At 41.3% G+C, this 14,897-nt stretch overlaps 1 protein-coding gene across 1 annotated transcript; it reads left to right on the forward strand.

Moving 5' to 3' along the window:
- Positions 1–11,141: 11,141 nt before the first annotated feature.
- On the forward strand, positions 11,142–14,601 carry LOC132364062 (UDP-N-acetylglucosamine--peptide N-acetylglucosaminyltransferase 110 kDa subunit-like). Its single transcript, XM_059919815.1, has one exon. The coding sequence runs from the start codon at positions 11,243–11,245 to the stop codon at positions 14,381–14,383; it is 3,141 nt and encodes a 1,046-aa protein (XP_059775798.1). The 5' UTR covers positions 11,142–11,242; the 3' UTR covers positions 14,384–14,601.
- Positions 14,602–14,897: the final 296 nt, after the last annotated feature.

A 14,897-nucleotide genomic window follows, 5' to 3' on the forward strand; every position in this document is an offset into this window, starting at 1 on the left:
GCTAGATCATATGGTAGTTCTATTTTTAAGTTTTTGAGGAACCTCCATAATGTTCTACATAGTGGCTGCACCAGTTTACAATCCCATCAGCAGTGCACAAGGGTTCCTGTGTCTCTATATCCTCACCAGTATATATTATTGCTTAACTTTTTGATAATAGCCATTCTAACAAGTGTGAGATGGTATCTCATTTCGGTTTTAATTTGTATTTCTCTGATGATTAGTGATGTTGAGCACCTTTTCATATACCTGTTGACCGTTTGAATAACTTCTTTGGAAAAAATGTCTACTCAGATCCTTTGCCCATTTTTAATTGGATTGTTTGGGTTTTTTGCTATTGCATGAGTTGCTTATATATTTTGGATATGAACCCCTTATCAAATATGTTGTTTGCAAATATTTCTCCCATTCTGTGGGTTGTCTTTTCGTTTTTGTTGATTGTTTCTTTTGCTGTGCAGAAGGCTTTTTAGTTTGATGTAGTTTCACTTGTTGATTTTTGCTTTTGTTGTGATGCTTTGGGTGTCATAACCATAAAATCCTTGATAAGACTAATGTCAAGGAGCTTTTCCCTATGCTTCTTTTTTTTTTTTCAAAGATTTAACTTTATTTATTTTTGGCTGTGCTGGGTCTTTGTTGCTGTGCACGGGCTTTCTCTAGCTGTGGCGAGCAGGGGCTATTCCTCATTGCGGTGCACGGGCTTCTCCTTGTGGTGGCTTCTCTTGTTGAGGAGCACAGGCTCTAGGCGTGTGGGCTTCAGTAGTTGCGGCGCGTGGGCTCAGTAGTTGTGGCACGCAGGCTCAGTAGTTGTGTTGCACGGGCTTAGTTGCTCGGCAGCACTTGGGATCTTCCCGGACCAGGAATCGAACCCGTGTCCCCTGCATTGACAGGCAGATTCTTATCCACTGCGCCGCCAGGGAAGTCCCTATGCTTTGTTTTTAAAAGAAGTTCAGAAGAAGCAAGAGAAAGAGGGGGTATCTTGTTTTTTAACTGATAAATATCAAAAGAGTATGTATGCAATTATTCCTACCTGGATAGAAAATAGTGATGAGGACCACCAATTTTTCAGCTTTCATCTCCACAGCAATTCCTGTCGCCAACTGTGATGCCAGGGGCACATCCCCTAAGCTGATATATAAGTAGAGTTTTATCATTTAACTAAAAGACTATATTGTACAAAGCCAACACATTCAGAGGCTAAATAAAGTTTTGGGGACCAGAAACCTGCAAATATTCTCTCTTTGCTGTGACATTTAATTTGTCTTAGTTCCAAACATGGTGTCAACAGTACATGAGAGCAGTAGTGGTCCTATGAAGAGACTGTGCTTGATTATCATGATACTACTTTTTTTTAGTAAGAGTTTAGAGTGATTAAAATGTGTCGATTAATTTCCTCCTCTGTGACTGAAGTTTACTTTTTACCACAGAAGTGTGTTGAGTGACTGTTGTTAAGGTGCAATCAACTCATCAGCAGCGCTTGACTAGAGAATTTATTAAAATTATTTTAAACTTTTTATAGCACAGTGTCCTACCAAGCATCCTATTGAGAAGGTTTCCAGCGTCCTACCAAGCATCCTATTGAAAAGGTTCATATTAATATATTTAATAGGCCTACATGAGGACTTAATAGCAATAATACTAGCATCAGGCCTTCGTAACTCCTCATCAAGTCACTTATTAAATGCCTTCAAAGTGCGACGCTCTTGTATACTCTGTAAGGGATCCTTGTTTTCACACTTTGGTAAATTGTAGTCTCTCAGAGGTAAAAAGGTAATTTCTACAGATAAAGGTAGAAACCATGTCTAAACAAGGTCTTCCGTAAGAGAGATGCAAATAAAGCCAATGGAAGCAATGGGAGGGAAAGATCGCTTTTGAGGAAAGGCTTCAGAAAAGACGAGTATGAGGAAATCTTGTCACTAGGGATACACAGGATGTGTCAGGAGATGATCGAGCAGTGTGCCTCGACTGATGGTAAATGGAAGATAAGTCTTGGTCTGTTGATGACATGTCATGGAGGTTGGCAGGCAAGGCTTGCCCTTTATCAAGTATGCAGGGAGGAGCTGTTGAAGATTCTTGAGCGGGTGGGGAGAACATGAATGGAGCTGGGCTTTTTGAATATTCATGCAAGAATGGTTTACAACCTGGATGGAGAGTGTAAACTGGAAGATGATTTAGTAGACTTTGAGAATAGTCCATGGGAGTTTAGGTAATGAGAGTTAGGAGAATGCTAGGGGACATGGAGGGGAGGAAAAGATGCAGGTGATACTCCTTCTTAGCTGATGGACCTTGAAAGTAGGACGTCAGACAACTCTGAAGCTTCAGGCTTGGATGCCTAAGAGGAGAGTGGTGGCTTTAACAGGAATAGGGAGCCAAGAGAAGGAGTAGGTTTGGGAGAAGATAATGAGCTCATCTATAAATAAGAGAACCAGAGGATATTCAAGTGGAGACAGTTTTTTCCTTTGTTTTATTGAGATATAATTGACATATAGCACTGTATAAGTTTAAGGTGTACAGTGTAAAGACTTGACTTACCTATATTATGAAATGTTTACCATAACTAGTTGAGTTAACATTCATCATCTGATTTTGATACAAGGGGAAAAAAGAGAAAAAAACTCGTTTGGAGTTTTTAAGAGCAGTTTTTAAATGATAGTTGAGAAGAGCATAGGTATGGTTTGGGGGGTTATCCATGTACATATGATAGTTGAAGCCATGGGCACAAATGAAGTTGGCGAGGGAGAAAAATGTAGAGATAAAGAAAAAGAGGATCAAGGAGAAAATTTTGAGAAATTATATATTAGTGGAGGAGGAAAAGTAAGCAAATAAACAATCCAAAGAAAACAAAACTAGGAAAGAAGGCAGAAGGGAAGAACTTCTTAATTAAAGAATTTGGTGTCTCAGAGGATGTTTGGTAGATGTCTGTGGGACATCTGGGAGCTCACGTCCCCTTCTCTAAGAACTAATCCTCCGCCAACACACAGAGGGTTTGGGCCTGACAGCTATGTTTGTACAGTTTGACCTTGTTCTTCTGACCATGGTTGGTTTGACCTGAGTTCGATAACTGACCAAAGCTGCACCAATCAGGTTTTCTCCCCTGGGAATTTGGAATTAAGAAATACAATGTTATTCTATTAAGGGCATGAACTGGGTGATCACAGAAACCTGTGCATGGGGTGGCCATCTTCTGTCACAGAAACAGAAAAGTGGAGGAAACCTGCCTTCTGAAAGAAACGAATGAAGTGACTTGCAGAAAATCAAAATGAGAACAGATGACCTGAGAGCGAGAGAGAGAGAAACTGAGAGTATGCTTATTTTCCCATGACGACTATTTTCTGTCTTATCCCTTTTCTTCAATCTTCTAAAACCATCCCCACACCTGCCTACCCTGATGCGACTCCAGTATATTCCTACCATCAAATCTACAAATCTTTTGGCATTTGGACCCATCTCTCCTTTCTTTCTTCCTCTCCTGTCAAAAGCCATTCCTCTACTTATGATTTAAATTCCTTCCCCTCTTCTTAGGGGTTTCATTTCTTCAGTTATTCCCTTCCTCTTGTTCATCATCAAATTCTTGATTATCCCCAATATGTATAAACATGCTTCTAACATTTAGAAAAAAACAAAGATTCTTATGCTATCCCTTCCCATCTGTAATACTAATTCTCTGATCCCTTCACAGCAAACCTTCTTGAGAGAGATGTCTACAGGTTAACTCTGATTTCCTATTCAATCTACTCGAATCTGACTTCCACCCCCACCCCGCCAATGAAAACTGCTAATCCATGTTGTCAACAGCCTCCATATTGCTGGACCCAATGGATGTTCCTTGGACCTCATCCTACTCCAACTTTTAGCAGTTTTCAACACAGTTGGTCAGGCTCAACTTCTTGAAAACCAAATCTCTTCTATTGGCTGGTCTGTCTCCTAATTCTCTAACCACTGCTGTTCAGTGACCTTCAGGGTTTTTTCCTCCTCTAATGCCCTCTAAAAACTGGGCTCTATTCTCTGCTTTCTTCTCTGTGAACTCACCTTCTTGGTAATCTCAGTCATTCCCATAGCTTTCAATACTAAAAATGGTAATAAATTCCCAAATTAACCTCTTTAGCCTAGACATTTCCTCCAAAATCTGTATTCAGGTATTCATTTGTCTGTATGACATGTCAAGTCTCTGTGAATATCTGAAATTAATGTATCTGAAATAGAACTAAACTCTCAATTTCTATCAACCTGCTTTCCTCCCCTCACTATTAAAAAGAAATTCTATCTTTACTTTTTCCCACTTCAGTAAATGTTATCACCATTCACCCAGTTATTGTAAACAAGACAACCCAGGCAATATTCTTGATTTTTCCCTCTCCTTCCCTCCCCAAATCTAACCTATCAGCTGGTCCTCTTATTTGCTCCTCGTGAATAGTTGTGTAGTCCATCCACTTCTCTCCATCTCCTCTGCTACTACATTAAACCAAACTGCCATCATCTCTTACCTGAGCTATTGCTGTAGCTGCCAACTGGTCTTCTACCTTCTACTCTTGCCTCCTTTCATCTATTTTCTGCTCATCAGTCAGGGTAAACCTGGAAATACATCGGACCCTGTTGTTTCCTGCTTAAATCAGTTCAATGTTTTCCAATTAGTTTGCCATGAGATCCAAATTCCTTTAAATACTTAAAAGGCCTGGCCTGCTCTGGCTTCTGCCTCCTTCTCCAACCTTACCTCCCTCGATTCTCCCCCTCACCCTTTAAGTTCCAGCCACATTGGCCTCCTTTCACTTCCCCCGAAACAGCACTGCAGGGTCTGCACACAGGTGTATCCTCAGCCTAAAACACTCCTTCCACAGCCCCAATCCTCAGTTGCCCTGAGTGGCTCCCTCCCATTCTTCAGATCTCAGTTTAAATGCCTTGTCTTCAGAGTATCCTTTCTGAGTCCTTGCCTATCACTAATAACCTATAATAATGTATCATTAGGTCAGTTTGTTTCATCTGTAGTGCTCATTATACGCTGTAAATACACAATTGTTTACCTGTTTATGTAAGCCTTCCCCACTAGATTATAAAGTCTCTCAAGGCAGGGACCTTGTCTCTTCTGTTGACTACTTGGTCACTGAACACCTAGGAGTGCCTGGAATATAGCAGGTGCCCGAGAATTATTTGTTAAAACTTTATTGGTTACTGATAGCTTCCTAGTTCCTGATGCTAATCCCTGTGCAGCCCTATTATACTTTCTGTGAGAGAGTTTCTTTGGTCTTACATTACCCTCCCCCTTGCTGTTTCAATCATTTGAATAGGTTTTTGTTCTTATAGTTAAATGATCACTAATTGATAAAGTCTTTAAAAGGATGTGGTGATCAGCAATGTCAAAAGCTGTTAGATGGGGAAGAAGGTTAAGGGCTAAGCAAAGTCATTGGATCTCATCACTCGAAATCTTCACACCAATAGTGTCCACAAAATGTGGCTCTGTGGAAGCCAGGGTACAGTTGGGTTGATGAGAAGGGTGAGAAGATGAACGCAAGTAATGTAGAATTCTCTTTTTGAGAAATTTGACAGGAAACAGAAGGCATGAAGTCAAATGGGATCTTGGGGTTCATCAGAGTCCAAGAAAGTATATGTTGCTTTAGTTTAAAAAGAATAGGGAAGAAACGTCTACTGATATGCCAATAGAAGCCAAAAGAGAAAAAAATGAAGTTGGAATGAGGAGGACTAATAGATTTAGTTTCCATGAGGCAGTAGAGGATTTGATCAAGAGCACAAGTTTGACAAAACGGGACAATGTTCCCCCCTCCATTTACAGGAAGAAGGGACGTTAAGAGAGTGAAGGTCAAGAAAAAATTTATGTAGAGCAAAGGAAGTTGAGCATGGCCATTTGAGGAGGTAGCAATGTTATCTACAACTGGTTGTCAAGGGGAATCTCTGGAAAGGCTTTTCCAGACCACACCTCCATCCCTTTACTCCATGACCTCCCCACCCAAGATGGTAGATGCTCTCCACTGCACCTGCCGCAGAGACTCACTGCTGCTGAGGGCCACAGTGGTTGCTGGGAATGTGCCTTCTTTCTTAGGTGGGGTGGAACAGAAAAAAAGCCTGCGATCACTGTGGAGAGGGGTAGTCAGAAGGGAATATTGGGGTTTGAAGAGCTCTGACATCATGAGGAATACGACAAGGACATAGAATTGTTTTCCAAACATATATCTCATCAGGCATTCCTGGGGCTCTTCTAAAAATACAGATTTCAGCCTCATTCCCTAAAGAGTCTAATTCAGCAGGTCTGGGAGCAGGAGGGGTAGGATTGTACAATTTTTAACAAGTTCCCCAGGTGATGTTTATGATTTGGCCAATTTGGGAAACGGTGGATTAGAAATGATTAAAAGTTCACTAAGTTTAATTGCAGGCCCCACATATTTTCTCAGTGTTTAGCCAAATACAAAGATTTGTGGATAACTGATGTCAATTCGTGGAAATTACCCAAAGAAAACAGCTTTCAGTGGATTGGTATCTAATTCTATGGTTCCAAATAATCTGCAGCGATATTTAAAATATAAGACTAGTTTATGGATATTTCTTTATAGAGAATTTCATTGAGGAAAAGGTAAATGGAATGGACCAGCTAACAGTTATTATTCATAATATAATAACAAACTCAGATGTTTTAAAGCCTGTTCTGCTTCTAGTTTGCTTGCCTCCCAAATTAATAAGCTAAACATAATAAAAATCTAAGAATGTAACTTGATCTTACCCATTCCTAACATTCTTAGAGGAGATCTTTAGCCTGATAGCACTAGAGCTTCCGAGAGCAGATTCAGATCCATTTAAAATATTTTTTCCATTCCTTCCCAGAAAGAGTTATTTGTATTGATATACAACAGTTGGGCCCCAGACCACTTACTGGGACCACAGGGCCTCACTAATTTGTACCAGTTTTCCTCTATTCTAGTTGGTCTTGACCATCAGGTATAAATTAGTGCTAAATCAATATTAGCTGATACTTCCCCAGGTGTGGGAAGTATGGAAACCCTATCACATGAGCAAACACAGCCCTTCTTGGCTACATTTAAAATAAGGTGGTTATTATTACACTGTATGGGGAAAAGGCTTTTTTTTTTTTTTTTAAGAAATCTCATGCCACCTTAATTTGCATTAACTTGATAGACTGATATCAATAGTCGGAATCAATTTTCAATTGTTATAGTTTCCCTACCACCGTTCACACTTCCTTCATTCTTTCAGGGAGGCTTCTTCTGCCTTCCTATTTCTTCCCACCTCCAGCCATGCCATATACCCCACACCATTTTTCCTTTCTAGTACTACTTACTCATCGGGTTGAGTAGAGAAGCCAAAGGTGATTTAGTTTACATACCTGCTTTAATTGCTCACCTTGGGTGGAGCAGTGTCTTAAATAAACTTCAGTTTTGCCACAGCACCATTACTCAGTAAGGTATTTATACAAGTGTCGCTTAGTCCCATGAAAATAAACAAGGCACTTAAACTTGTTATTGAGAAAGAAGCTTTAGGCTTTAGCTGCCCACTCTCCTTACTCAGGGGCCAATCTCACCTCACTTATTCTTAGAAAACTTTTAAGCAGTTTTCCTTAAAGAAAATCAGGCAGAGCAAAGTACTGTGAGTCAGGTTTAAGCTACCCTTACCTTTGAAAGAAAGGGTTCCTTTGATAATTATCAATAACAAGGAATCTTGTCATTTCTCCCAATATTTCCAAGTCACAGCTACTCATAGCGGAGCTCTGCATTCAGTGCATTCCTAAATATTGAAAGCATATATGTTCAGTATTTAACCATAGATGAAAACAGAAACAAATATTTAACATTCCAAAGAAATGGTGCAACTCTACATGATTTTTTATTTTCTATATCCTGAATTGTATAGAAATTTCATAGTATTTTTAAAGCACTTTCATAAATATGACCTTTTTGCTTGTGATCATTCTGTGAGGTAGTTATACTATTTCCATTTTTCAGATGGGAAAATTGAGGCTTGAAGCCTTGGCCAGGGTCACAGCACATGAGAGATTCAGAGCTGGGAATCAGCTCTCCTGACTCCAGGCCCAGTGTTTTTCCCTCTATAAAAATTGCCTTTATAGCAGGAGAGTCAGGGATATGTTCATTAAGTAATAGAGGAGTACGGATCTTTTCCACCCCTAGTCATTGAAGGACCTATGAGCTGATAGTGTATGTGAGAGAGGACACTTCCTGCCTGAAAGATTGATGACTTACATTCAGAGCAACCTGATGTTGCACTCTGATAGGAGAAGGACCTGTCTAAAACGTCCTAATTGCTTCAAACATCCAGAGTTCCCAATAGGAAGACAGGGTGTGGTAATTATATATCTTGCTTTTGGCTTATCTTCTCCATATCCTCACCCTCACAGATGTCTTTCAAACATTGGTAATTACAGCTTTCAGAGCCAAAGCCTACAAACTCATAATCCACACAGATGACATACTAAAATCTACTCAAATATGTAAGGCTGAAGAAAGTGTCAGTGCTACTGGACTCACATTAAAAAAAAACTGCTTACAAAAGAGGTAGCCTTTATTTCTATGTCACTACTGCCTAGATGTGTAATGGTTTCTTGTTGATCTGTGAGGGTGCATATTAACTCATTTGCCTCTAAGTGTAATCAGTAACTTAAGAATAAAGTACATATGCAGATGACAAGACCATATGATTAAAAGCAAATAGTCTGACATTGGAAAACGGATCCAAATTAACGAAACGAACTTGAAACAATGAAGGAACTGCTTCTAAGCAAGAGGAAGAATCAGTATCAAGAAATAAATGCAACACAGGAAAGCAGTTGTCCTTGTCATGCTGGCCTATAAATGGAACCTGAGTTAATAACACCATAATCTCTAAAGAATTCAGCAAGTTCTTGCTATAGTGGCAATGAGATAATATATAAAGTATGGTGGAATTTCCCACCATCTGTATCACTGGCGAGCCCAATGGTAATTGGAATGGTTCAATGTCCCACAGTTTTTAAGGGAAATCGTTTTAGGAGGAGTCACATTTCTAGATGAAGACACATTAACCCAATGATTTCAAAGAATATGGCTTGGGTCTGGTATCACATTTCAAGACCAAGAATTAGCACGTCAGTTACTTACTAAGTGAAAGATACTACAATGATAATTGATAAGAAAACGGCTCAGAAATATGAGTGGGATTTTAAACAACTAAATTTGTTTGTCTCCCACTCTGATTGAATCCAGAAGTATTTATTTAGGGGCGCAAAAAATCCAGATGACTTGGAAGCAAGTGTTTCTGTTCGTTGAAGAATAAGGATGTCTTCTGCCAAATGCAGCCATTTCCAATCGCAATGAAGAACTATGGCTCATATATCAATCCTGCCCCTTCCTAGCTCGGCCCTCATTCTCTGACCATCTTCTCCGAATTCCCTTGCAGGATTCCCTTCAGGACCATTGCTAATTCATGCCTTCTGGAATCCACCTTCCTCATAGCTATTGAGGCTTTTCCCACCTTTTCAGAAAAAAGTTTGCCCTGGGTGATATACATAAATCTTTGCTCAGCCTCAACCAACTTGCTTTCTAGCTAACAAGTTTATCTGTGGCCCCAGGGGGCAGGATAGTGTGAGAGAGGGGGCTCAAGAGACCATTACCTTTCAGTACACAGCTAGGTAAACTAATTCCACCAAATATCACAGGTTTCTATATTTCCTTGAATATGCTTTTTTTTTTAAAACGTCATCAAAATTTCACGTTTTAAATATTTTTTTTTTAAAGGAACTCCTTTTTTTTTTATTATTTATTTATTTATTTTTGGCTGTGTTGGGTCTTCGTTTCTGTGCAAGGGCTTTCTCTAGTTGCAGCAAGCGGGGGCTCAGTAGTTGTGGCTCACGGGCCTAGTTGCTCCGCGGCATGTGGGATCTTCCCAGACCAGGGCTCGAACCTGTGTCCCCGGCATTAGCAGGCAGATTCTCAACCACTGCGCCACCAGGGAAGTCCCTAACCTCCTCCTTTAAGCCTAGGCAGTAAAAGCTCCCTGAGATGCTGGACTACTGTCCTCTGTTGTTTTCCCCAAACCCTTTGCAAATGATCTCTTGACTACAGTCTCCTTAATTACGGTACATTTGAGTGTGCCACCTTTCTCTTTCAGGGATTCTGACTTATACTGATAGGTAAGAAATGCCTGGGGGAGAGTTAAATTTGAGTCACCTGAGTAGAGGTGGTAATTGGAGCCGTGGGTATAAATGTGAATATCTTGGGAGACAGTGTAGAGAAGGAATGGGCCCTGAGGAACTCAAACATGTAATGGCTTTCAGAGGAGGATAATCTTGCAAAGGAATTGGAGAAGTAGCAACCAAAGTGAGATGAAAAATCAGGGCAGTGTGTGTCACAGAAGTCAAAGGAGGCAAAGGGAAGAAAAAGAGTGTTGGTAGTCAAGATTATCAGTTGGTCCTGCAAAGTCATTGGATTTAGTGACTTATACCATCGTGAATCTGTTACATATTTTCCGTGCTCCCTCTGAATAATGATTTAAATTTTCTTACATTAACTTATCTATAATTTATCTTAGGTAAATACAGTCAAATTTGTTTTAGAACGTATTTTAAGGTAAAAAATTAACTACCCTTCCTTAAGCATTATTCCAACATTATTTATTTTATACTTTCTCTATTACCATTATTTCCTCCAACATTCACTGTTTCTAAAAATATAAAGAGATGTTTGAGCACTTTCTACTAGATGTTTAAGAGCTTTCTATTTGACTGTATCATAGTGGTTCAACGGTTGTCGCTTTAGCATTCATTTTAAAATGTATCCATTAGAACAAGTCTAACCTCTTAATTTTAATTTTCAGAATTCTATTATCAGTAGCCCCATTTATTCTTCCAGATAAACTTTATATTTTTTTAACATTTTTATTGGACTATAATTGCTTGACTATGGTGTGTTAGTTTCTGCTTTATAACAAAGTGAATCAGTTATACATATACATATGTCCCCACATCTCTTCCCTCTTGCATCTCCAGATAAACTTTAGAACCATTTTATCAATTAAAGAAGACTTCATTGTGATTTTTTCAAGACCGTGAGAGATAGATGGCCAACCAGAGTTCCTAAGGTTCCGTGTATGTAACTGTTGCCGCCGCTTAAGCCTGCCAAAGCAGTGGTACGGCTGCTGCCCTTGTATTTGCTACCTCTAGAAACATTCTTGCCAGTAGTGGCGGCAGCAGGACTCAATTACCCTCTTTTCGCACTCCCTCCAGAAGCTCCAGATGGCGTCTTCCGTGGGCAACGTGGCCGACAGCACAGACCCAACGAAACGTATGCTTTCCTTCCAAGGGTTAGCAGAGTTGACACATCGAGCCTATCAGGCGGGAGATTTTGAGGCAGCTGAGAGACACTGCATGCAGCTCTGGAGACAAGAGCCAGACAATACTGGTGTCCTTTTATTACTTTCATCTATACACTTCCGGTGTCGAAGGCTGGACGGATCTGCCCACTTTAGTACTCTGGCAATTAAAAAGAACCCTCTTCTGGCAGAAGCCTATTCGAATTTGGGGAATGTGTACAAGGAAAGCGGGCAGTTGCAGGAAGCAATCGAGCATTACCGGCATGCGTTGCGTCTCAAACCAGATTTCATCGATGGTTATATTAACCTGGCAGCCGCTTTGGTAGCAGCAGGCGACATGGAAGGGGCAGTACAAGCTTACGCCTCTGCTCTTCAGTACAATCCTGATCTGTACTGTGTTTGCAGTGACCTGGGGAACCTGCTCAAAGCCCTGGGTCGCTTGGAAGAAGCCAAGGCATGTTATTTGAAAGCAATTGAGACGCAACCGAACTTTGCAGTAGCTTGGAGTAACCTTGGCTGTGTTTTCAATGCACAAGGGGAGATTTGGCTTGCAATTCATCACTTTGAAAAGGCTGTCACCCATGACCCCAATTTTCTGGATGCTTATATCAATTTAGGAAATGTCTTCAAAGACGCACGGATTTTTGAACGAGCTGTGGCAGCTTACCTTCGTGCCCTAAGCTTGAGTCCAAATCATGCAGTGGTACATGGCAACCTGGCTTGTGTATACTATGAGCAAGGCCTGATAGATCTGGCAATAGACACGTACAGGCGAGCTATTGAATTGCAACCAAATTTCCCGGACGCTTACTGCAACCTAGCCAACGCTCTCAAAGAGAAGGGCAGGGTTGCCGAAGCAGAAGATTGTTATAATACAGCTCTCTGGCTGTGTCCCACCCATGCAGACTCTCTGAATAACCTAGCCAATATCAAGCGAGAACAGGGAAACACTGAAGAGGCAGTTCGCTTGTATGGTAAAGCATTAGAAGTCTTCCCAGAGTTTGCTGCTGCCCATTCAAATTTAGCAAGTGTATTGCAGCGGCAGGGAAAAGTGCAGGAAGCTCTGATGCATTATAAGGAGGCTATTCGAATCAGTCCTACCTTTGCCGAGGCCTACTGTAATATGGGAAACACTCTAACGGGGATGCAGGATGTTCAGGGAGCCTTGCACTGTTATACTCATGCCATTCAGATTAACCCTGCATTTGCGGATGCCCACAACAATCTGGCTTCCATTCACAAGGATTCAGGGAATATTCCAGAAGCAATTGCTTCTTATCGCACTGCTCTGAAGCTTCAACCTGATTTTCCTGACGCTTATTGTAATCTGGCTCATTGCCTGCAGACTGTCTGTGACTGGACAGACTATGATGAGCGCATGAAGAGGTTGGTCAGCGTTGTGGCTGACCAGTTAGAGAAGAACAGGTTGCCTTCGGTGCAGCCTCATCACAGCATGTTATATCCTCTTCCTCACAGCTTCAGGAAGGCTATTGCCGAGAGGCATGGGTACCTCTGCCTGGATAACATCAGTGTCCTTCACAAACCACCGTATGAACATCCAAAGGACTTGAAGCTCAGTGATGGTCGACTGCGTGTAGGATACGTGAGTTCTGACTTTGGGAACCATCCTACTTCTCATCTTATGCAGTCTATTCCAGGCAGGCACAATCGTGATAAATTTGAGGTATTCTGTTATGCCCTGAGCCCAGATGATGGCACAAACTTCCGAGCGAAGGTGATGGCAGAAGCCGATCATTTCGTTGATCTTTCTCAGATTCCATGCGATGGAAAAGCAGCTGATCGCATCCATCAAGATGGTATACACATCCTCGTAAATCTGAATGGTTATACCAGGGGTGCTCGAAATGAACTCTTTGCTCTCAGGCCAGCTCCTATTCAGGCAATGTGGCTGGGGTACCCTGGGACTAGTGGCGCGCTTTTCATGGATTATATCATCACTGATCAGGAAACTTCACCTGCTGAAGTTGCTGAGCAGTATTCTGAGAAACTGGCTTATATGCCCCATACTTTCTTTATTGGTGATCATGCTAATATGTTCCCTCACCTGAAGGAAAAAGCAGTCATCGATTTTAAGTCCAATGGGCACATTTATGACAATCGAATTGTGCTGAATGGCATCGACCTCAAAGCATTTCTTGATAGTCTACCAGATGTGAAAATTGTCAAGATGAAATGTCCTGATGGAGGAGACAAAGCAGACAGCAGTAATATAGCTCTTAATATGCCTGTCATTCCTATGAATACGACTGCAGAAGCAGTTATTGAAATGATTAACAGAGGACAAATTCAGATAACAATGAACGGATTCCGTATTAGCAATGGACTGGCAACTACCCAGATCAACAATAAGGCTGCCACTGGAGAGGAGGTTCCCCGTACCATTCTTGTAACCACACGTTCTCAGTACGGGTTACCGGAAGATGCCATTGTGTACTGTAACTTTAATCAGTTATATAAAATTGACCCATCTACTTTGCAGATGTGGGCAAATATTCTGAAGCGTGTTCCCAATAGCGTACTGTGGCTGTTGCGTTTCCCAGCAGTAGGAGAACCTAATATTCAACAGTACGCGCAAAATATGGGCCTTCCCCAGAACCGTATCATTTTTTCACCTGTTGCTCCTAAAGAGGAACATGTTCGGAGAGGCCAGCTGGCTGATGTCTGCTTGGACACTCCACTCTGTAATGGACACACCACAGGGATGGATGTCCTTTGGTCGGGGACACCCATGGTGACTATGCCAGGAGAGACTCTTGCTTCCCGAGTTGCAGCTTCCCAGCTCACTTGTTTAGGCTGTCTTGAGCTTATTGCTAAAAATAGACAAGAGTATGAAGACATAGCTGTGAAACTGGGAACTGATCTAGAATACCTGAAGAGAATTCGTGGCAAAGTCTGGAAGCAGAGAACATCTAGCCCTCTGTTCAACACCAAACAATACACAATGGAACTAGAGTGCCTCTATCTACAGATGTGGGAGCATTATGCAGCTGGCAACAAACCTGATCACATGATGAAGCCTGTTGAAGTCACTGAGTCGGCCTAAATAATGACTTGTGTGCACAGGAGAATTACCCCTGTACCTGAGCCTCAACCTTCTGGGGGAAAGGGAACTAGATACGTTACTTTGTACTTACCTTTGTAGCAATATCATGTTGCAGATGGGTGACAGACAGTGATAACAAATAGCACAGCCAGACTTGCTTCCTGCATGATCATGACAGGGAGAGACACAAGAGATGGGAGACTGCTGTTCCACAAGGAGTCTCCGTAGAATTTTGCGGCAGTCAAGTGTTGCCTAAGTCTGGAAGGTCTGATCGCCCTTGGTCTTCCATGGGATGGGTGGTTAGTGTGGAGGGGAGATGGAGATTGCCCAGTCTTCTGAATTAAGTTTTTCTTTATATTTGGGGTATTGGAGCAATTAAAAATGTTTGCTTTCAGGTGTTTTTATTCTTGTGAAGTGTATGTGATTCTCTTGAGATAAGGTTTTAAGCTAAAATATTCCTTGTTTTAGTTTCTGAACTCTACAGATAAATGGGGACTTTGCTGGTGTAGTCTTT

This window comes from Balaenoptera ricei, chromosome 3 (genome assembly GCF_028023285.1).
Source record: "Balaenoptera ricei isolate mBalRic1 chromosome 3, mBalRic1.hap2, whole genome shotgun sequence".
In the NCBI taxonomy this organism is placed as follows: Eukaryota; Metazoa; Chordata; class Mammalia; order Artiodactyla; family Balaenopteridae; genus Balaenoptera; species Balaenoptera ricei.

Coding starts and splice junctions, on each gene's coding strand:
- LOC132364062 (XM_059919815.1), top strand. CDS start 11,243: ATGGCGTCTTCCGTGGGCAACGTGGCCGACAGCACAGACCCAACGAAA.